General features: G+C 40.1%; 2 protein-coding genes across 3 annotated transcripts; both read right to left on the bottom strand.

The window, feature by feature from the left end:
- Positions 1-8,047: 8,047 nt before the first annotated feature.
- On the bottom strand, positions 8,048-23,160 carry LOC139978893 (uncharacterized). Of its 2 annotated transcripts, XM_071989448.1 has the most exons (10): positions 22,769-23,154; positions 20,000-20,039; positions 17,024-17,133; positions 16,428-16,712; positions 14,852-15,099; positions 14,040-14,173; positions 12,797-12,998; positions 11,627-11,749; positions 10,200-10,301; positions 8,080-9,040 (listed from the first exon to the last, which is right to left on the bottom strand). In XM_071989448.1, the coding sequence occupies exons 3-10, from the start codon at positions 17,106-17,108 to the stop codon at positions 8,699-8,701; spliced, it is 1,521 nt and encodes a 506-aa protein (XP_071845549.1). In that variant the 5' UTR covers positions 17,109-17,133; positions 20,000-20,039; positions 22,769-23,154; the 3' UTR covers positions 8,080-8,698. The 2 variants fall into 2 exon arrangements, with proteins under 2 accessions (XP_071845550.1, XP_071845549.1); XM_071989449.1 differs by lacking the exon at positions 11,627-11,749 and having other exon boundaries at positions 8,048-9,040; positions 22,769-23,160.
- On the bottom strand, positions 17,460-19,895 carry LOC139979025 (uncharacterized). Its single transcript, XM_071989661.1, has one exon. It carries the CDS (start codon positions 19,893-19,895, stop codon positions 17,460-17,462), a length of 2,436 nt encoding a protein of 811 aa, XP_071845762.1.
- Positions 23,161-23,449: the final 289 nt, after the last annotated feature.

Here is a 23,449-nt window from a genome sequence, read left to right as displayed (position 1 = left end):
GTACCGTCATGAATACCGCACATTTCGATCGTTTTTAATGCACGGAGAGCTCGTGGCATTGTTTATGACGTTACCGTACCTGTTTGTATCACACTGTCTTTCAAACGCCTGCCTCAGTAAATCAGCATTTAAGAAATGTTAAGTTGTTCTAACAGGAGCATAGCTGTTTCCACACTTAACTGTTTATAATATAAAGGCTAAGTAATGACACAACATTCCCGAAGAACAAATATCATCAAGCTTGTCAGAAAAGATGTCGCGGTGGCCTTACACTGTACAAAAGAAGCATTTCTTTTTGCAGGTACAGTTTTCGTCCTTATGAATACTTTCATTCAAATTTCCAGTGAAAGGCGACGAGCGAGACAGAAATCAAATTTACCACTCAGGTCTTAAGTTCCGAATCGGTTTCTATTGACAAGTTGTGCAAAAATTATTGCAATGACCTACTTTGTTTACGCGAAACAAAATACCAAAATAGAGACAAACACCCCCCTCCCCCTAAAAAAACAAACAAAAAAACAGACAAACAAAGCGAAACAAACTTAAAACACCATGCATAGACATGCAGATATTAACAACACCCCAAATATTAATAATAATAATAAAAAAATAAAATAAAATATTGCTTCGGCGGGGAGTCGAACCTAGGCAGACATGAGCATATATTTAACCTTGAATAAAATGCGATAACTAAGCGAGAAAAAGACGAATAAAAAAGGCAATAATTAATTTATATAATTATATTATAAAATTGAAGACAGAAAGCTAAAATTAACAAGAGATTACGCCTCATCGAGGCCATGGTTTCACTGAACGTTGAACATCAACCCAGTCCGAATCGACGTGAGCCCTCCATTGCAAGTCAGCTAGCCCACTTCTGGCCCGAAGGCCGGACTCTAAACGTAATCTCCCGGATGCTTTTGCGAACTAAGGGAGGATACGGAATTGGGATCCTAGGCCCGTGTAAAAATTCCACCTTGGCGATGCCATTATAAACAAAGCAGTGTCTGTCATCCGATCGGCGCGATTCACACAGCCTGACAACAAACACCGACGCGCAGTGCTGTCTTCCAACCGTTCAGGCCACCACGCCAGCCTGGTGATTCTTGGGTCGAAATAATACTTAGAGTTCCAGATTGTTCCAAAACAATGTGATATGAATGCATACCATGCCCCAATTGGAGTATTGTACATTCGCACAAAAGTTTAACCGTGAAAAAAAAAAACGAAAAAAAAAAAAAACGAAAAAAAAAAAACACGAAAAGATAAGTAAAGCACACAGACACACACGAGACGTAACATGACCTAACGCAATGCTTGTTATGGCATATTTCCAGTCACCACGATCGTTTTGAATGTCTTGATGTGGAAGCGCATAATTCAAAGTAGAGGTGATGTGCAAATAAGGAGGATTCAAGGAGGTGACACAGAACAGTTAAGAAATTCTGTGTTTTAATCTGGATATGTTTCTCCGTGCGAGCGGACGGTTCAGTGTGCTCAACTTGCTCCTCTTCTAGCTCAAAGTCTAAACTGCGTCATGATATAGAAATGTGCATGCACCCTGGCAGGCCAAGCCCTCAGATATCAACGTGGGGGTATGATTTGTCAGTTGACAACTTCTAGCTATACTTTAGCGGACCCTAAACGTGACGGACTTAGTACTGTGTAAGATAATGGAAGGATTACTTCTGGTACGACACCTACAACAGCTATAAAATAGAAAGCTCCTGATTAAAACCCTAAGAGGGCTGCCAACCGTGACTGAAATAAACACCGTCGCGTTCTGACTTTACAGGGATGATAAAGGCCAGTCTCTTAACATTATAACATTAGCAATTCCGTTAGATTTGTACAGTTTTTCTGATCATAGAATAGTCACAATACTACGGTGGCTTAATAGGGACATAGGAAAGGAAACAAGTCTGCTCAAATCTGAAAATTTGGACTTTTTGTCTCTACTTTTGGACTTTTGTTTTTGGATCTAAATTTTGAAGGGAAAAAAAGAGGCAACGTTTGAGATAAAAAGACAACATTGTGAGATTTGGGGACACTGTTTTTCTTTCCTATGTCCTTATTAAGCCACCGTACAATGCTGACATATTGTGCACACAAAATTAAACTGCCGCATGCAACCATCACAGTAGTCTACTGCTGTACACATGTAAGTAAAGGTTTAGTAGCTACAGCGTGATAGTCTGACGTCTATCTTGTCCGTGCGCGCATGCAAACAGTGATACAAGAGCGCTCACAAGAATATCAGCACAAAATCAGAAGCGCGCGCTCCGAAATATTTGTCTGCATTGCATGCTGTACGTACATAATACCTCCGTGCGCGCGTGTGCGTTGATCTATATACGAGTGTTTACTATACCGTCATACACAGTGGATTTTCAATGGAAAATATTTGTTGTCATTTTGTAGGCGTTCATATCAACACGTACTGTACTGTACTGGGCAGTTCTCTCTCCATTGCAAGCAGTGTAGTCTAGACGTTGGATATATCTTGACGTCGTTCTTCGCCTTAATATAGTTGTTCGAACGACTCCAATGACGGCCCGGGGTTGCAGAGAAGAAAAGGACGACATTTGAAGACAGAGTAAACATAACGTGATTACGGTTAGTGATATTTTACATTACCCGAAGTTGTCTGAATGCATGTATGTCTGTCTGTGAAGTTAGCATATGTATAGTCTGCAACGTATACCTAGTCTAGGCCTATCAGTATATGCCTTACTTTTGACTTCAGTTTTCTGCACAACGAGAACAGTGTTACGTCATGGACATGTACCTATTGGCAACTGAGGCATTTTGACGGCACTTAATGCTTTCTGGGATCAGTGTAGAAAAGTCTGTCTGAGGAGAGTTAAAATATGTTCGGTCGGGATTGCGCCAGTAATATGTCGGTTACTTCTTGTATAGGTGCCAGACGTGGCACGAGAAGTTGAGAGCGCCACCGATGGTCATCTTCTACATATCCATTAGCGGCAGGGCTATTATTCACCATGTTACCATAGCAATGGAGCGTTAGATTCGAAACGGAGCTATTTTTAAACGAATATACAAGTCCGATGGAATTGTCGTGAACTTCATATTTGTTTTGGTCATAATACGTTAAACACAGAGCAAAAGCTAGAAATTAGATATAGATTTATTCGACAATGAGTAAAGTTTACCAGTAGAAAGTCCTAGTATGTCATAATTGAATCCTCCACGCTACTAGATTTTATTCTCGGCTATGTCTGCTGTATCCGCATTATCTGCTTTGTGTACCGTCATGAATACCGCACATTTCGATCGTTTTTAATGCACGGAGAGCTCGTGGCATTGTTTATGACGTTACCGTACCTGTTTGTATCACACTGTCTTTCAAACGCCTGCCTCAGTAAATCAGCATTTAAGAAATGTTAAGTTGTTCTAACAGGAGCATAGCTGTTTCCACACTTAACTGTTTATAATATAAAGGCTAAGTAATGACACAACATTCCCGAAGAACAAATATCATCAAGCTTGTCAGAAAAGATGTCGCGGTGGCCTTACACTGTACAAAAGAAGCATTTCTTTTTGCAGGTACAGTTTTCGTCCTTATGAATACTTTCATTCAAATTTCCAGTGAAAGGCGACGAGCGAGACAGAAATCAAATTTACCACTCAGGTCTTAAGTTCCGAATCGGTTTCTATTGACAAGTTGTGCAAAAATTATTGCAATGACCTACTTTGTTTACGCGAAACAAAATACCAAAATAGAGACAAACACCCCCCTCCCCCTAAAAAAACAAACAAAAAAACAGACAAACAAAGCGAAACAAACTTAAAACACCATGCATAGACATGCAGATATTAACAACACCCCAAATATTAATAATAATAATAAAAAAATAAAATAAAATATTGCTTCGGCGGGGAGTCGAACCTAGGCAGACATGAGCATATATTTAACCTTGAATAAAATGCGATAACTAAGCGAGAAAAAGACGAATAAAAAAGGCAATAATTAATTTATATAATTATATTATAAAATTGAAGACAGAAAGCTAAAATTAACAAGAGATTACGCCTCATCGAGGCCATGGTTTCACTGAACGTTGAACATCAACCCAGTCCGAATCGACGTGAGCCCTCCATTGCAAGTCAGCTAGCCCACTTCTGGCCCGAAGGCCGGACTCTAAACGTAATCTCCCGGATGCTTTTGCGAACTAAGGGAGGATACGGAATTGGGATCCTAGGCCCGTGTAAAAATTCCACCTTGGCGATGCCATTATAAACAAAGCAGTGTCTGTCATCCGATCGGCGCGATTCACACAGCCTGACAACAAACACCGACGCGCAGTGCTGTCTTCCAACCGTTCAGGCCACCACGCCAGCCTGGTGATTCTTGGGTCGAAATAATACTTAGAGTTCCAGATTGTTCCAAAACAATGTGATATGAATGCATACCATGCCCCAATTGGAGTATTGTACATTCGCACAAAAGTTTAACCGTGAAAAAAAAAAACGAAAAAAAAAAAACACGAAAAGATAAGTAAAGCACACAGACACACACGAGACGTAACATGACCTAACGCAATGCTTGTTATGGCATATTTCCAGTCACCACGATCGTTTTGAATGTCTTGATGTGGAAGCGCATAATTCAAAGTAGAGGTGATGTGCAAATAAGGAGGATTCAAGGAGGTGACACAGAACAGTTAAGAAATTCTGTGTTTTAATCTGGATATGTTTCTCCGTGCGAGCGGACGGTTCAGTGTGCTCAACTTGCTCCTCTTCTAGCTCAAAGTCTAAACTGCGTCATGATATAGAAATGTGCATGCACCCTGGCAGGCCAAGCCCTCAGATATCAACGTGGGGGTATGATTTGTCAGTTGACAACTTCTAGCTATACTTTAGCGGACCCTAAACGTGACGGACTTAGTACTGTGTAAGATAATGGAAGGATTACTTCTGGTACGACACCTACAACAGCTATAAAATAGAAAGCTCCTGATTAAAACCCTAAGAGGGCTGCCAACCGTGACTGAAATAAACACCGTCGCGTTCTGACTTTACAGGGATGATAAAGGCCAGTCTCTTAACATTATAACATTAGCAATTCCGTTAGATTTGTACAGTTTTTCTGATCATAGAATAGTCACAATACTACGGTGGCTTAATAGGGACATAGGAAAGGAAACAAGTCTGCTCAAATCTGAAAATTTGGACTTTTTGTCTCTACTTTTGGACTTTTGTTTTTGGATCTAAATTTTGAAGGGAAAAAAAGAGGCAACGTTTGAGATAAAAAGACAACATTGTGAGATTTGGGGACACTGTTTTTCTTTCCTATGTCCTTATTAAGCCACCGTACAATGCTGACATATTGTGCACACAAAATTAAACTGCCGCATGCAACCATCACAGTAGTCTACTGCTGTACACATGTAAGTAAAGGTTTAGTAGCTACAGCGTGATAGTCTGACGTCTATCTTGTCCGTGCGCGCATGCAAACAGTGATACAAGAGCGCTCACAAGAATATCAGCACAAAATCAGAAGCGCGCGCTCCGAAATATTTGTCTGCATTGCATGCTGTACGTACATAATACCTCCGTGCGCGCGTGTGCGTTGATCTATATACGAGTGTTTACTATACCGTCATACACAGTGGATTTTCAATGGAAAATATTTGTTGTCATTTTGTAGGCGTTCATATCAACACGTACTGTACTGTACTGGGCAGTTCTCTCTCCATTGCAAGCAGTGTAGTCTAGACGTTGGATATATCTTGACGTCGTTCTTCGCCTTAATATAGTTGTTCGAACGACTCCAATGACGGCCCGGGGTTGCAGAGAAGAAAAGGACGACATTTGAAGACAGAGTAAACATAACGTGATTACGGTTAGTGATATTTTACATTACCCGAAGTTGTCTGAATGCATGTATGTCTGTCTGTGAAGTTAGCATATGTATAGTCTGCAACGTATACCTAGTCTAGGCCTATCAGTATATGCCTTACTTTTGACTTCAGTTTTCTGCACAACGAGAACAGTGTTACGTCATGGACATGTACCTATTGGCAACTGAGGCATTTTGACGGCACTTAATGCTTTCTGGGATCAGTGTAGAAAAGTCTGTCTGAGGAGAGTTAAAATATGTTCGGTCGGGATTGCGCCAGTAATATGTCGGTTACTTCTTGTATAGGTGCCAGACGTGGCACGAGAAGTTGAGAGCGCCACCGATGGTCATCTTCTACATATCCATTAGCGGCAGGGCTATTATTCACCATGTTACCATAGCAATGGAGCGTTAGATTCGAAACGGAGCTATTTTTAAACGAATATACAAGTCCGATGGAATTGTCGTGAACTTCATATTTGTTTTGGTCATAATACGTTAAACACAGAGCAAAAGCTAGAAATTAGATATAGATTTATTCGACAATGAGTAAAGTTTACCAGTAGAAAGTCCTAGTATGTCATAATTGAATCCTCCACGCTACTAGATTTTATTCTCGGCTATGTCTGCTGTATCCGCATTATCTGCTTTGTGTACCGTCATGAATACCGCACATTTCGATCGTTTTTAATGCACGGAGAGCTCGTGGCATTGTTTATGACGTTACCGTACCTGTTTGTATCACACTGTCTTTCAAACGCCTGCCTCAGTAAATCAGCATTTAAGAAATGTTAAGTTGTTCTAACAGGAGCATAGCTGTTTCCACACTTAACTGTTTATAATATAAAGGCTAAGTAATGACACAACATTCCCGAAGAACAAATATCATCAAGCTTGTCAGAAAAGATGTCGCGGTGGCCTTACACTGTACAAAAGAAGCATTTCTTTTGCAGGTACAGTTTTCGTCCTTATGAATACTTTCATTCAAATTTCCAGTGAAAGGCGACGAGCGAGACAGAAATCAAATTTACCACTCAGGTCTTAAGTTCCGAATCGGTTTCTATTGACAAGTTGTGCAAAAATTATTGCAATGACCTACTTTGTTTACGCGAAACAAAATACCAAAATAGAGACAAACACCCCCCTCCCCCTAAAAAAACAAACAAAAAAACAGACAAACAAAGCGAAACAAACTTAAAACACCATGCATAGACATGCAGATATTAACAACACCCCAAATATTAATAATAATAATAAAAAAATAAAATAAAATATTGCTTCGGCGGGGAGTCGAACCTAGGCAGACATGAGCATATATTTAACCTTGAATAAAATGCGATAACTAAGCGAGAAAAAGACGAATAAAAAAGGCAATAATTAATTTATATAATTATATTATAAAATTGAAGACAGAAAGCTAAAATTAACAAGAGATTACGCCTCATCGAGGCCATGGTTTCACTGAACGTTGAACATCAACCCAGTCCGAATCGACGTGAGCCCTCCATTGCAAGTCAGCTAGCCCACTTCTGGCCCGAAGGCCGGACTCTAAACGTAATCTCCCGGATGCTTTTGCGAACTAAGGGAGGATACGGAATTGGGATCCTAGGCCCGTGTAAAAATTCCACCTTGGCGATGCCATTATAAACAAAGCAGTGTCTGTCATCCGATCGGCGCGATTCACACAGCCTGACAACAAACACCGACGCGCAGTGCTGTCTTCCAACCGTTCAGGCCACCACGCCAGCCTGGTGATTCTTGGGTCGAAATAATACTTAGAGTTCCAGATTGTTCCAAAACAATGTGATATGAATGCATACCATGCCCCAATTGGAGTATTGTACATTCGCACAAAAGTTTAACCGTGAAAAAAAAAAACGAAAAAAAAAAAAAACGAAAAAAAAAAAACACGAAAAGATAAGTAAAGCACACAGACACACACGAGACGTAACATGACCTAACGCAATGCTTGTTATGGCATATTTCCAGTCACCACGATCGTTTTGAATGTCTTGATGTGGAAGCGCATAATTCAAAGTAGAGGTGATGTGCAAATAAGGAGGATTCAAGGAGGTGACACAGAACAGTTAAGAAATTCTGTGTTTTAATCTGGATATGTTTCTCCGTGCGAGCGGACGGTTCAGTGTGCTCAACTTGCTCACTCTAACAAATGGTGTTAATGTTTTAACACCTAAATTAACACATTTTTGTAACACTTAATGAACGTGTTTTAGTGTTAATAGGATAAGGTATTAACACGTTTATGTGTTCATGTTAAATTAACGCCTCAACGTGTCTTCAGCCATGTAACACTTAATTAACACGTATACGCGTCTATAACAAAAATTGTGTTTTAAAAGCAACACTAGGTGTTGAAACAAGGATTAATGCTTTAGCAAGCATAGTGTTGTTCACCATTCAATCTAAAATGACCTTAGATGACCCTGGGACAGTCTGGGAACCAGCTGGGTAAAAGATGGGTAGAAGATGGGTAGAAGAAGATCTGAAGCAAACCAGGGTTAAGCAGCCCTTGCTTGAACTAAGGTAAAATCCCAGTTTTTATATACCCAAAGAAGACTGGGTTAATTTCTCAATCTGGAAATGAATTACCTGTGCTCACATGTGGGTTGAAACAAACTGTTCTTATTAAGAGTGCACATCTTGTTTACATTACGAACTCTTGAACAGTGCAATATATATCATGAAATTTGCACAGTACTGAAACAAAAGGAAACAGATTATTGAATATGCACTTTTTTATTAACATCCACTACTTCATTGAATTCAAAAAGCAACAACACCTGTCAACTCCAAAATAATCATGCAAAGAAAAACTTAAAGCTCTGTTATGGAAAATTTAAGCTTGTTAGAAAACTGCTGGTAATTGCTTCCCTTGAAGTATGTGTATGGCTCTTCAAGAATATGCTGTTGGAGGAAGCCTAGCAGCTGTCCATATATGGCCGGATAGTTCAAGTCGAAAATATAATATCCACCTAGCAGAGCAACAATTGCTTCAAGGGAATTGGTTGTTCTACAGTCAATAGTTACTCCTTCACCAACAGCATAAATCATTTTTATGTCATTGTCGATTGTTAGGATGCGGAGCTCAAGAGGGGCTTTATCCTTCACGCCAAGCTTCCGGCGAAGGACATCCTCCTGCATGTCAATGTTGTCGACCTGCAATTAAATAGGATGAATATTATCAACAGTAACTATATATTCTTGAAAGTCATTTCATAAATAATAATTTTGCCGTTCATTTATACCTTCTCTGATATCCAGTTCAAGGAAGCTATAAGGGACCGAATAATTACCTTTGACCTCAAATATAAAACAGCTCATTTGTCATAGAAACACATAATTGTGACTTTCTGCACACAAGGAAGCTGCGTTACTTTATCATAATAATTTATTACGTTAGGGTTGTTTTGTTCTTCAAGGTTGGTAAGAAAACAAAATCTGCAATCCAAGGTTTCCCATTCAGTAGCCCCTTATGGCTGGGCATACCTCCGGCCTGTCTTTTCTGAACCCATGGAGCTGATTGACTATAACAGGCAAATGAATACATTTTTTTGAAGGTCTATGGAAGTGCAAAGTTACATTTTTGGAGATCCAGCGGATTGCTTTGAAACTATATAGATGAAAAGAGCCTATTTCCAAACCTTGCATCTCAAAATTAGAGTTTTGAACTCATTTCGTTTTTGTGTTACCTAATTAATTATACTGGTTCAATGACATCACGAGGGGAACCTAATGAATGCTGCTATTGAGTTTACACAGTAATTGCTGAGTTTTCGTTCCTCCATTCGGTGAAAAGTGCAAGGTAAATATCTTCTCCAGAGTCACTAATGCTTGCATCTTTACATTTCTCAAAATTCTGTGACGTTTTATTCAAATCAGATTCGCCATTCTTGTGTGACAGAGTTTCAAAAATGTTAAATTTGCTTTGAATTTGCATTGAACAGGTATTTTGCTTTCCCCCTCGACATCACAAAAACATTACGTAATAGTAGGTCTGTCTCATTTTACGCTGCATCAACTAAAATTCAGCTTGGTTGTTCATTATTTGTAAAATATACTGTTAGTGGATTATAAAATGCAGGGACAGACAACCCAGCCCCTAGTATGAGTAGGTATGAAGATTAACTTCAACGACACAGTGTCCTGAGGTAAGATACTGCTTCTCAGTTTGCATATTTCCATTGGCACCCATCATAATTGATCACCACACCGAAATTTTGCATGGGTTTTTGCGGGTTGCAACTATGGCTGAGTGTGACAATTCTACCGATATAACCTTTGAAATGAATGACTAACAAAAATGGAAAAGCCATACCTCCAATATTGTAAATACACTTTTGGACTTTGTTCCTTTTCCCTTTACGACCGCAACCTTTTTCTCAAGGGACTGCAACAGGTTCAGCGATGAATCCATCGTCTGAAACAAAAGAACAAATCACATCAAATCATCAACATTATCTAATCACAAAGTAAGCATGACTTCTAGTTGTATGTGATGACTGATGCTGAAAGAATTATGCACCTAATAAATGTTATTTTGAGGAGGTGCATATGAGATGAGATGACACACTACCCAGTAACCACACACATATACTATAGGTGCTCTACTAAGTTCCATCCGAGTCAGGGGCTCGGTTGCACAGAAATGGACCCCCACAAATAAATATTTAGCAACACACAAATGGTCCATGCGACACAGTGTATCCAGATAAAACAGCAGCAGGTCCACCATTTTCATGACAGGCAGGGTATACATCGGCCTATTCTACTTTAAGTTACAGGGGTGAACGATATTAGGTACCCGCAAAGCTCCGCTAACCATAAGCTACGAAGTCATACTGGCAGCCGGCCCAAAGCCACTGGGTCCCGTGCCGGAAGCGCCCAAGGAAGCGCAACTGAGGGTCACAGATCTGGCAACTGTCCCATACAATTCATGCCTCCCCGAGTACCCATACGTTAGATACACGGTTCTGCCAGCGGTAACCAAGGATGCAGCCAAGTGAGGTAGTCATGAAGGAATCTAGTCTTTATCTCAGCCCCACAATGAATGTCCATGCCACACTAGAGTATAGCAGACTGGAAGCACAATGGAGCTAAACACTTGGGGAAATTTTTCCCTCTACCAGAATAATTGTCAAATGATTGTCTGAATGATTGTCAAACACCACTATCCGGCGACCTCATGACTCCGCATGCCAAACTCAGACTCGCACGACACAGAGCCACTGCCAAGGCAGAAAAGGAATCAGTGACCCAAACACATTTTCACCCAAAACCGGGACAAACTCAACAGTACTGTCCAAGATACCACCAAAGGACTGAATGTTGGTCTTGGTCGATGACTCCTGTAATCACAACGGAGGAACCACAAACTCCGCAAGCAAGGCAGCATCCTCTGTAAATTCTAGGTCAGACACCTGGACTTCACCAAATGAAACCATGCAGTCTGGGTCTCTCTTAACCCTCTTCATAATAAAGTTGCTTACAGGTGTTGAAAAGGCATAGGAGCTAAGTGTGCACCCCTGCCTCCCCCCTGAAACAAGAAAGTCAATGACTTTGTGATTCTTTGTTCATGAAAACTGCTGTTTTCCATATTTGACAATATTTTACCCTATTTGACCACCGTATATTATGATGGCGGTAAAGTACCGGAAATTTTACCATGTAAATTTACCGGTAAATTACCGACTTACAACACTGGTGTCTATGACCCCAAGCCCCTTCGATTAAATAGCAACTTACGGTAGGAGCATCAGTTAGGAGTTCGGCAACATTTCTGAAGAGCTTGTCGGAATTGGCCTTTATTAACTGACGGCCCTTCTCTATGTTGGAGCTGCCAATCCATGCGTACAGTTCTTCTAGAATCTGAAACCATAAAAAGCAAGCCCTAATAACTAAGAGTAGTGGCCCATGGCAAACAATAAGGTCACTAACGATTCTACAGCCAGCATTGCCCTCATAACAATTAGGGGATAAGTGCCAGGGTGCCAAGGTCTTTCATGTCATTTTTAAAACTGAGCCGCCAAATAATTCTCCTTCCCGCACCTAAGCCTCATACTGTCCACGTATACAGGTCATGTTACTCTGCTATAAGTGATTCTACAGAAAATGAAGTGAACCGGCAACTCCAACACTGTCATTACAACAATTGCTTCATTCAGTTCAACCATTTTCTCAGCAATATTCAAGAAAACGAGACCTTGCACAAATTTATCTGATGTCCCAGTAACCCAGAGTTTCAGTCAGATCTACATGAGGTAATTTCTAGGCTCAGAAATGGGTTCCAACTTTCCTCTTCGATCCAGATACAGTGACATCCTAACACACTGTAAAGTTTATAGGGCCATCATGCCAAGAGCATTTACTTAATCTTGATTATTGTCCATTTTTGCTGGATTCACGAGTAGCATTGTGAGTTGAAATCAATAAGGGAACTACTGTTATTTTGCGATTTATGATTTTCAATTTTTCAAACCGATCTGTTCATTTCCAATGCATTCTAGGCTACAGCATATGCTAGGCCTTTCTTTCGTCAAACTGGGACCAACCATCAGGCCATATAGAGGGTCCCTATGCTCAGTGCGTGCCAATATTTTCGTATGTAATACTGTACACTGCTTGATCACGCACAATTCAAATGACAGTCCATTCACACAACCATTGTGACATGATACTGCCATGGTAACGTCTGACATGTCAGACTCTGATCGGGCCCCAAAATTATCAGCTGATCGGCCATGAAAGGTGTTTACACAGACTAGTAGTTTATGAACATCACCAGCCATTTACAAAATGGTACAGTACACACATGCACATCATTTTTTTACACAGTCACAGAGTACTCTATGTGTACAGTACCTTAGGGTTAGATCAATTGTAGGTAGACTACATCAGAACATAATAGCAACTCACATAGCCACCATCCTGCAGGCAAGGAATCATTGCCACAACCTCCTTCACTGTTTTGCCAAGTCTCCATGATGATAAGTTGGGCCGGACGTCTGCCATTAGCATCTTGATAGTGGCTTCACGTCGCTGCCCATTCCATTCATCAACAAGTTCATTGCAACGTTCCAGGAAGTCATCTTCGGATAAAACTTTGCCAGTTGTAGGTCTGGAATTGAATAAATTTTATGTTCACTGCCAAAAACGTATTATGAAGGGCATGCAAAGTGTGGTTCAACAATAACAATTCACATTTATTGATGATTCATTGTCTCTCTCTATTCAGATTGGACCTCTTATACTTTCAATGTCCCCAAGTGGGAATCCCCCAAGTGAGCATGTTAAGACCTTTAAAATTTAAGCGTTTTGGAACCAGACTCAGAAGGCTCACACATTTTTCAGACACAAATGACGTTTCATCCCAGCGCTCGGGCAAATTACCAAAAAATAGTAATACATTTTTTCAAGGATTCATTACATATACAGCAAGCAAGTCTACTTTACCATGGAAGGCTGAATCTATTTTTTGTATTACGTACCTCATCTATATTTTGGATTATGTAACTGACATATTTTTCTCCCAAGGTCTTGTGAAATGTTCAAAATTCTTTGCTAACCTGGCGATTGTTAGAAATGCTTTTTTAACCTCAAAACTATGTTCATGAAACACATTTTTCTAAACTGGCACAGAGGAAAAGAAGGCATGTCAAATCCCAACATTCAAAATTTGAGCATGATGCCTTGTTGAGTTATTTTATCTTAAATGAATTTCACCTTCATCGATGACGTCACAAGGAGAGGTGGGGGGGGTGGGATGCGAAGGCCGCCCATATACTCTACACAGTAAATGCTGCTACTTTGCACCTTGGTGGTGGAAAGACAAAATGTAATATTTACAGAGGAAATTCATGAAATTCTTTCAAATCTATTTGTTACAGGGACTTCCAAAGTATGTTTTGCATTAACTTTGTGTTACACAGGTTCCCACAGTGGCCCTTGTGATGTCACAAGGGGTATTGCGCAAAGGCAGATGTGTCATATTTTCACACTCATATCGACTGAAATTTTGTCCGAGATTTTAGATTTCCTATATAGAGGGTACCAAAATACCTGAAGTCAAATTTACATAATCATTGTACTTTAAAGCAATATGTAATTCTGTTTCCGTCTGAGCGTACAAAGGTAAGGGTTAAAGAGCATGCAAACCAACCTTCCCAAGTGGAATCTTTTTGCAACTGGCATGTCTGGTGACTCAGCTGAATCACATGTGGTGAGGGACGTTTTTCTGTTTTCCTTCAATCGCAGCTGACGAATTCTGGAACTCAGCTTACTACTGAAATATGACTAAAAAGAAAAATTCAATATTCAAAGCTTTCTTGCATATAGAGCAAAACATCTCCAAAACATATACCACTTCATTAACCAGGGCAACATGCACATTAACAGTCAGAAAGCTCTGACCACTGAGATAGTACTATACATAAGGGATGAATATACTTTTACAATGGCATGATATGCTTGGTGACTGGGTATCTTGAGGAGGCGAGGAACACTCCTGTTGTGGTCCAATTTGGCACACATGGCAGATGGTCTACCCATGGAGTTACGAAAGACACTTGCTGCTATTTGGTTAAGTACACCAGCAGACTGATGTTATTGTTTGGTCTTGTGTCAACAGTGTCTTAGAGAGATTTGGCAAAAGGTATGGGTCACGTCAAGAATGCTAATAAGAATGTGACCTGGTGAAAATGAGCATTCAGGCACTGTCCTAATTTTGTATTCTTCAGTCATACTACATACTCATGAATATTGATGAGATCAGCACCAAAAACAATATCGACCATCTACTCACTATGGAAGATTTACCACTCAAGTATGAGACTAATCGGACCTTGCGTTTTTCACTTATCGTGTTCACAAGGAAGCGTCACATACACACACAATTGCGTGACTACATAGATTCCTTCCACTTTCGGCAAGGAATATTTAAGAAAGGGCATAAACACCAAGATAAAGAATTACCCATTTCCTCATACCATCATGCTCTAGACATGGGTACTTTGTCACTAATTTCTTTCCGATGGCCTGATAATAGGTGGAGTCCTTCATTCCTGGGTACTTGAACTGGTAGTACACGGCTGCTTCCTTCAGGACAGCATTAAAGATCTCACCACCTTGGTTGTTTTGAAGCATCATGACCACATTAGGGCTGAATTCAGGAAGATCAATCCTCTCTGGGATGGGCATTTTCACACTAGCAGATGTCATATCTGTGAAAAGGAGAAAGGTACAAAGACCAAACTGTCAAACCTGACATATGTTCAGTTGGTCTTCCCTCCTTCACACTTCCACACACAGTTATCTGTTTCTTCTGTTTGACTTAAACCTTTGAAGCCTCTAATACCTCTTCTATTTGATGGTTAAATAGAAGTTCAATCATCATTGGCTAGACTTGAAAAAAAGAAGCAGTTCATAGTTAAATATGATCACAAAACACACCAACAGCTGCATGTTACAGTATCAGTCAGAAGCAGGGTTATGAGCTAGAATACTGAAACGGCACATGGGTGTGAATAAAACTAAACATGTACGGATAGAATACAATAGACTTGTTAAAACGGTTTATAAAGAAGCTGAAAAATGGCTCTGTATGTTCAAACATTGTTTTCAAATTGGGTACATTGTACAACAGATATGGAAGTGATCAGAGCAGCCGGCAAAAACATGACTGACATCAGTCAGAACAATACAATAATGTTGTGGAGTAGGTACAGTAGGCATGGGTAAGGAAAGTGTATGCGGGCTAGGTCCATTCAAAGCAATATTGAAATATACAAACAGGCAGTGTTCGTATTTTCCAGTATCGCATCGCAAAATGCGATTCAAAATGAAAGAACTGTGAGAGATTTTCAAAACGGCGTCGCAATGAAGTTGTGCGATGCAAAATTCTAGTTAAATTTAGGAACACAGAACTCAATATAAATGACGTTCATTGTGATGAAAATCACTAAAAATAGTCGTACATCACAAAAACGTAAACATCAAAAAGCATAAAAAGTAATTGGAAAGAAACCGCATCGCATTCTTTCTTTGCATGCCAATAATGAATGAATCACTCGCAGTACAGTACGGAAGGCAAAATATAGTCTAGCCAACTGCGTGTACTGCAGCTGTACTCCCTGTTCCCTTCTGAGAAGTGGGCGGGGCTTATTTCTTCCGACTCATTCCCCAACGCACCGATCCGGCAAAGTGCCTTTTGATTTAGTGTGTGATTTTTCTTGATGTAATACCTGGATGTATGGCAGCATCGTATGCAGAGTATAGCGAGCCATGTGTGATTCGCTGATCGTAGAATTGTTTACAATTACACGAGGCTGCCAAGTGCTAATTGGCCATACTCACAGTCAAATAAATGGCAAATTACTTCAACAGGACAAATGGACAGACAGCTAGATATACTGATAGAGCTGCCAGCCTGGCGCATCAAACAAGATATAGAGCTGAGGGACTGCAGGCCCATACATAGCATATGAACTACAAAACCAGCAGCACCCATACCAAAGCTATCATAAACAATTTTAGGCAGTGATACTCTTACCCTTTCTGATGCTTAAGGTCGGTGTTTCTTGTGTTTGTGATACATGCTGAACCGACACAGGTGTAACAGCCGACTTCGACAGGTGGTCTTCTACATCCCTTGTTGGTGTGGATGGTGTGGGTGTGGCTGCCAGTGAAGGTTCAATCCAGTTCTCATCTGTTGTCAGTAGCAACAGTATTTTGTCTCTGAAGAACTCCAGTACATCATCGTCATCCACGTCAGTTCCATCCTCGCCAAGCACAAGCTTTGTGGATGAAGATGCTGGAATACCCAACTTGACTTTGCCTGTTTGGGAAAATATTTCAGACTTGAAAATTGTTACATACAATTTCCACATTTTATATAGCATGAAAACAAGTCACAGGCTTTGTGATTCCTTGCGTCCGCACCCCCCCCCCTCGGTCACGCCCCTGGGAACATTACATAAACAATAGCTGTAGGCTATATAGAGAGCATGAGGTGTAAAGTAGCTCACAGCCTCATACTGCCTATAGAATGGTCAAAATTTCAACCTGAAATTGTCAAAGGACCTGTAGATAGCTAGATAGATGAATAGAAGGATAGAGTAGCAGTTTGAGCTAAAAACATTACTGTACCTTTACAAATTAAATCCTCTCTGTTTTGGGCTCCGACTACTTTCTTGATCGTTCTCTGTCCATTCCACACCTTGTACATTGCCATCCTGACTGTGTGCTTTACCTGACCACTTCATGTAAGACAAAAAATGCATCATTTCTAATTTTGAAGTTGAGAATGAAGTGAAAATATCATTACAGGAGGTAAAGTTTTCAGCCAGAAAGCCAGAACCCCACTGATACAATGCTTTTAGCTTTTTTCATTGATCTTGGAAGCTTTAGCAACCTATGATATCAGACTGAAAATTTTGTTTATTACATTAATTGTCATTGGGGTGTTCCATGTACTGTATATAGTTGTTACTCGAGTCCAATACAGTGTTGCTATAATGAATTATGGAGGAGCAAATCCAGTGTTTGAAAGTGACACTTGATAATTATATACTAGAATCAAATTTCACATTCGATGTGCTTGATAGGCATACTTGTTACAAACACAGGCACGATTTTGAAAGAAATGGATGCTCAACGGCATTTTAACAAACAGGTCCTGATAGGACACGAAAGTCACTTCCCCTGTTATCTCAATCTCATATGAATTCACTACAGCCACTAAGTCTATGATGTTTATCTTCCTGCACATAAAATACTTCTCGTGCTCATGCACATAGATTTCTGACACCCAGGAAAATATAGGAAAATTTTCTTCATCATATCCCAGAGTTAACACACAGCCAGCTTTGAATGTACTTCCATGAATAACAATCGAATCTGCTTGGTGTACAGTTTCAATACCTGGAAACCGTCCGAGAAACACATTTCTGTGTTGAGGGTAAAGCTGGTCAATGGACTTTTCACCCCCACCAGATACACTGTCCCCCTCATATAAGTAGTTGTCAGAGGGCAAACCAGTTGGAGAAAGCATCTGAGAACACATCCATTTCTGATGTTTAACAATCAGGCTCTTCGGAAGGTTTTTAAAATTTTTCCACTTTATACTGGTGAACTGAGAATGTTTTGCTTCCCACCTCATGCACCATTGTACACGCCCTGGACCAAAGTTCAAAATTTGACTTGGCAAGTGAATCATGTAGTGCATTTTTGGTGTGAAATTAGCCCTTGGGTATTCAGCAAGAAAGCTTGCATGATGCTCGCTTATTAGGTACTGTAGGTCAGTAACTGTGCCATCCACTGTTGCACATGGGCTGGTGCAAAGATGTGTGATCTGCATGAGTAGCAACAACAGTTTTAGTTTTGGATCATTATGAGGGACTTTCTTGCAGAGAATGTATGGCATTACCGCGCACATTGTTAGTGTACAAGCAGAAGTCTGCTTGATCTTCAAATCACTGTAATAGTGATTTTTGATAATTTTTTGCGGCTTGTCCTTCATCTCAAGATAGGAGTAAGGGAAGGTAGCCAATTGGTTGTTCAGCCATGAGAGGGTAAAAAATGCTTTCAGATCAACACTGTAGTAAATGAAGAGTGCCATCTCATAAGGAACCACCCCTTCAAGCAGAACATGCATTGGGTCATGCAACAAGCAGTTACAAACATCAAAATTATTGATGTCTAACAAGATACTCTTACGTGTAATACCCCATCGGGTACTCCACTCCTTTCTAGCTGCTTTTGTTAGAGGTTGTTCGAACAGCAATGTGCACTTCATGATGTGATCAGGTAGTGCTCTCAACTGACATTGCTCAACTTTTAGCTTCTGTTTCAATTCATCACGAGAAACATGGCATGTCCGGCAGGGCTGGTTAGCAAATCCAACACCTTCCTTGAATCCGCCCATTAGGTTTGCCGCTGGTGTGTCTGCAATCAGCGCCACAAGGGCCCCTTTGAAAACTTTCTTTACATCACCAATATGCAATTCAACACCAATGGAAGACAACTCATTCACAGTACTAATGAAGTCTTGCAAGATATTTTTCATACCATGTCTCTTCAAATGCTCAGTCTTTGCTATGGCTATCACATAAATGGATGAGAGTCTTGACCTGTCCTCGGGTGGGATGTTTGCAAATGCAACATAGAACGCAGTGATTTTGTGTACCCGGGTGTGTGTGCCCAAAGGATTTACTATCTCAAGATCATCAACATATAATAGAATTTGGAATGCTCCTTCAAGATCATTTTTGATGTAGTTACCATCACAGATGTCAAACATTACTTGAGATGAACTGCGATGCGATTCGCTGATAAAGCGATACACTTCTGGCATTCGAACAAGAGACTGTAGCAGGCCCTTAAGAGGGACAATATACCCACGATCACAGATACGCTTCACATTTCCATGAGCATTTACATTTCTATGACCCAAAACTACCTCGATAGGCTCAACAAGATGGCAATTTGACTTATAAAACTGCCCTCTCTTCTGTTCTGTTGAGAAAGTTGTTATTCCAGTATCATAGAAAAAATCATCTATAAAACCAGTATCAACATTTCTCTCTTCAAGTTTTCTTTTAAGTTGTTGTCTTTGCCTCGCAAGGTGGTAACCTACAACATGTTGAGTGTTTCCGACTACAACATTCACAGCTTTTTGACTCAATTTCAGACCAGTTTCCAAATATAGCAAATATGAAGCAAAGAGCATTTTGTCTTCATCCTCTCTATCAGACTGTGCTCCATCTTCGTTATTATCCTCTACATCTGGAAGATCGTCATCAAAGCCACCATTCACATCAACTACCTCTCGATGTGCCCTACTGACATGAGTTTTGTAACCACCCCAACTTTTTGTGCTAAATCCACAGTCCCCAAAATCACAATAGACCTTGAAGCGAGGGTCATTCCTGTGGATTCTGCTGACATGATTTGTGAACTGATTAAAATTATCTGCAATGAAGTTGCACATGGTGCAACAATGAATAATTTCATCTCCCATGATTTTATACCTAGTAGATACCCCCAACCACAAGTACAGTATAGTATCTGAAAACTACAAAACTGAAAAATTTACTGGACGAAATGATGCCATCCTTAACTTACAGAAGCTTGAGATATCACAACAGAGAAACAGGTCACTGCACTGTGGAGAGAAACAAAAAAGAAAATAAATAAATAAAATTACTAACAAGGTCATTAGGAACATTAATCCACAAGTTTTGACCCCGACCCCGAATCCGGGTTCTGGGTCCAAATATCCTTCTGGGGTTTGAATCTAATTATTTTATTTGTTTATAGACTTGAATTGTAATTCTTTTAGAAATGTATCATGACAAAGCCATGTTTTGACAGTAAACTTTAACAATACAGTATATCATTTTTGTTATTGACTTTACGACTAGTTCCTGGCATATTTCTAGGCACCATCGGGCAGGCGCCTGCAGGCCACCTTTCATTAAAATTCAACAATTTATGCAAATTAGTCATATTAAGTGACCTCCAGTGACCTTCACTGCCTTTAAAAACTATCAGCACTCCATATTTACCGTATCGACTAGATTTTGTGAAAATCGGACAAACTTCAAAAACTGCATAAATTATGCAAATTAGACACAGCAAATGACCTCCAGTGACCCCAACTGTATACTAAAATTTCACAGGATCGAAGATAGACCATATCCACCAAGTTTTGCTGAATTTTGACAAACATTGAAAAATTGCAGTGGTTAAATGTGGTGATCATGAAAGTTGGTCAGTATTACCATTGACCAATAGTACATATGGGGTGTTTAGGAATTTTAGGGCAAAGGTCATCATGTAGGTCAGTTTTGGCCATTGTTTTAAAAACCGAAACTGCTTCTCCTACGGATCAAATTGGATGATCATGAAAGTTAGTCAGTATCACCAGTGACCAAGTGTACATTCAGGGATTTGAGGCCAAATGTCATCTAGTGGTCACTTTTGCCCCAAATAGCTATTTTCCTGCACGTTTGTAGTGAAATACTAGGCTAAGATAGGCCCACTGATAACGTTAGCCTAACATTGGTATGTTTTTATTTGTCATGTTTCGCTGCGGTGCTTCCACGTTCAGAAATGGCACTTACGTGTAATGGTGTAAGAAATATAGGGTGGGTAGAATTTTTTTTTCGTTTTTAATTTTTGGCCATATTTTTTCTCATTTTTCACCAATTTTCGAATGTAAGCAACATGTTCAACCCAAAAATTCTGATTTTGATTGGATTTTTTCTAGTATTTATAATATGTTAGGAACAAAATACTGAATCTGGTGGCAATACACTCACAAATGAGGAAATGATTGATTTTTCTTGTTTGCTACTGCGGCTAACACAAACTGCTGCTTGATTTAATTATAAGTACTGTTAGCTGCATAGTGTCACATTGGCATGCTAGCTTCAGCACACTTTGCCGGTGGTATTGCCGGTCTGTGTTAGATAATTACAAGTATATATTACATTACAAGCTGTTGTAGACTTATTTTATTATTTCTACAGGTTAGGATATGACAATTTTCACAAAACATGACTTAAATAATAGTAACTGTCTAGTTAGGGCCTAGGCAAAATCAGGTTTTAATTACGACCAAGGCCAACCTGTTTAGCAGATTACTTAGACCTAACGCATTTTGACTGTTGTTAGGCAAACGTTTCTGTGGGAATTCTAGTTTTAACTACAGTAGTTTTACCGGTTCCACTCAGGCCTAGATAGTTCTAGGTTAGGCTAGAAATACAATTTCTACAGTTAATATTTTTTTAAATAGGGTTAGGGTAGTATTGTTAAGTTCTTACAGTTTTTTTTTTCTTAAACTTAATTATTAGGCTAATCTGGAAACTTCAGAAATCATGATCACTTAAGTTCACAACTGCATGCTGTGCGCGGCGCCAGTGCACTGTGGTATATGACATAACACACATGACATTATAGTGACGTAATGCACATGTTTATTGTTGATCAGGCCATGTATTTTCAATATTTTTGGGAAACAAACAAACACATCAAAATTACAAGTTATCACAAGGAGTTAAGGCCTAGCGATGGCGCTTGTTTGTGGGTTCGCTCCCAGATAACCTTAAATCTTACGTTCCTTCTCCTGGCCAGCAGGTGCGGCACCGTCATAAGACAGTCCAGAGAAAGCGGTAACCCTAAGACAATCCATCCCAAACTGCCCCTATGAAATTAATTTCGCATGCAGCCTAGGCCTAGGTCTATCTTCTAATACGTAAGTTTTGAAGAACATTGACCCATAGCCTCGGGTAATAATTTAGAATCTGTGCCAGGAAGTACATCACACTGTGCACTCATTCGGTACTGGAGTGCATTTTGAGAACAACATTCCATCATTATATAGCCTACAATTACATTCTGGGTATGATGTAGGGTTAGTTCGGGTTACGGATTCTAAATTAGCGCAAGGTAGCCTAGCCCTATTTCTTCTGATCATATTCAGGGTTTTACATGCTTCCTTTGTCAGTTTGTGGATGTTCACTGAATAGGCAGATACGATCCAAAACCTAGGCCCGTAATATAATAAAGACCTAGCCTAGGCCTAAATAGCCTACTGACTGTGTCCCACTTAGCAGCTTATGCCTAAATAGCCTACCGAACTGACTGCGTCCAACTAAGCATTGTTGACTTAGTTGCAAGTTAGCAGACAGCACGTTAGGCTATCTGCATTCCGTTTTGTGTCAATGTACACATTGACACAGCGTCGGTTAACGTTAGGCTATTTGCCGCCTTTTAGTTTGACAACTCTGGCCTGACGGTCGCTAGGTCTAGGCCTATGTTGAATTTTCACGTCTAATATTCCACCCTGTAAATCTAGGCAATGCAAAAATTAAGCAGACTGCAAAATACCTTTCTTTTCCTTATTCTGACTTGTACAAAACGGCAATCAGGAGGTGATGATGACAGCTAGGTAGGCACTTCTGCAGGCGTACGACGTTCGCGTGCCGCGCTCGTGGTGTCAGCCTCGATCAACCAATCATATGTCAACACGTCTGAAGAAGGCGTTGCTTAACTCGTGACATCATTTGCTATCAACACTTGGGTGCTAATAATACTTGGGCCGTGCTGTTAATATTAATATACCACAAAGACGCTGGTGTTGATAAAAACATTTGAGGCATACGTCGAGCTCAATATCGTTACGCGATCACAACTTTGGAAACACATGGCAGTGTTTATAGAACTGGATTAACACCATTAGCCAATGCGCACTACCATGCGGGACGATGCTGTTTAACGGAATGTTTAGAAAATAACGCAACAATGCGTTTTTAAAAGACGTTTCTTTTTAGAGTGCTCCTCTTCTAGCTCAAAGTCTAAACTGCGTCATGATATAGAAATGTGCATGCACCCTGGCAGGCCAAGCCCTCAGATATCAACGTGGGGGTATGATTTGTCAGTTGACAACTTCTAGCTATACTTTAGCGGACCCTAAACGTGACGGACTTAGTACTGTGTAAGATAATGGAAGGATTACTTCTGGTACGACACCTACAACAGCTATAAAATAGAAAGCTCCTGATTAAAACC

This window comes from Apostichopus japonicus, chromosome 13, assembly GCF_037975245.1.
Source record: "Apostichopus japonicus isolate 1M-3 chromosome 13, ASM3797524v1, whole genome shotgun sequence".
Taxonomy (NCBI): Eukaryota; Metazoa; Echinodermata; class Holothuroidea; order Aspidochirotida; family Stichopodidae; genus Apostichopus; species Apostichopus japonicus.
The sequence above is the reverse complement of the archived record's forward strand: the minus strand, read 5'-3'. Positions and strand labels throughout refer to the sequence as shown.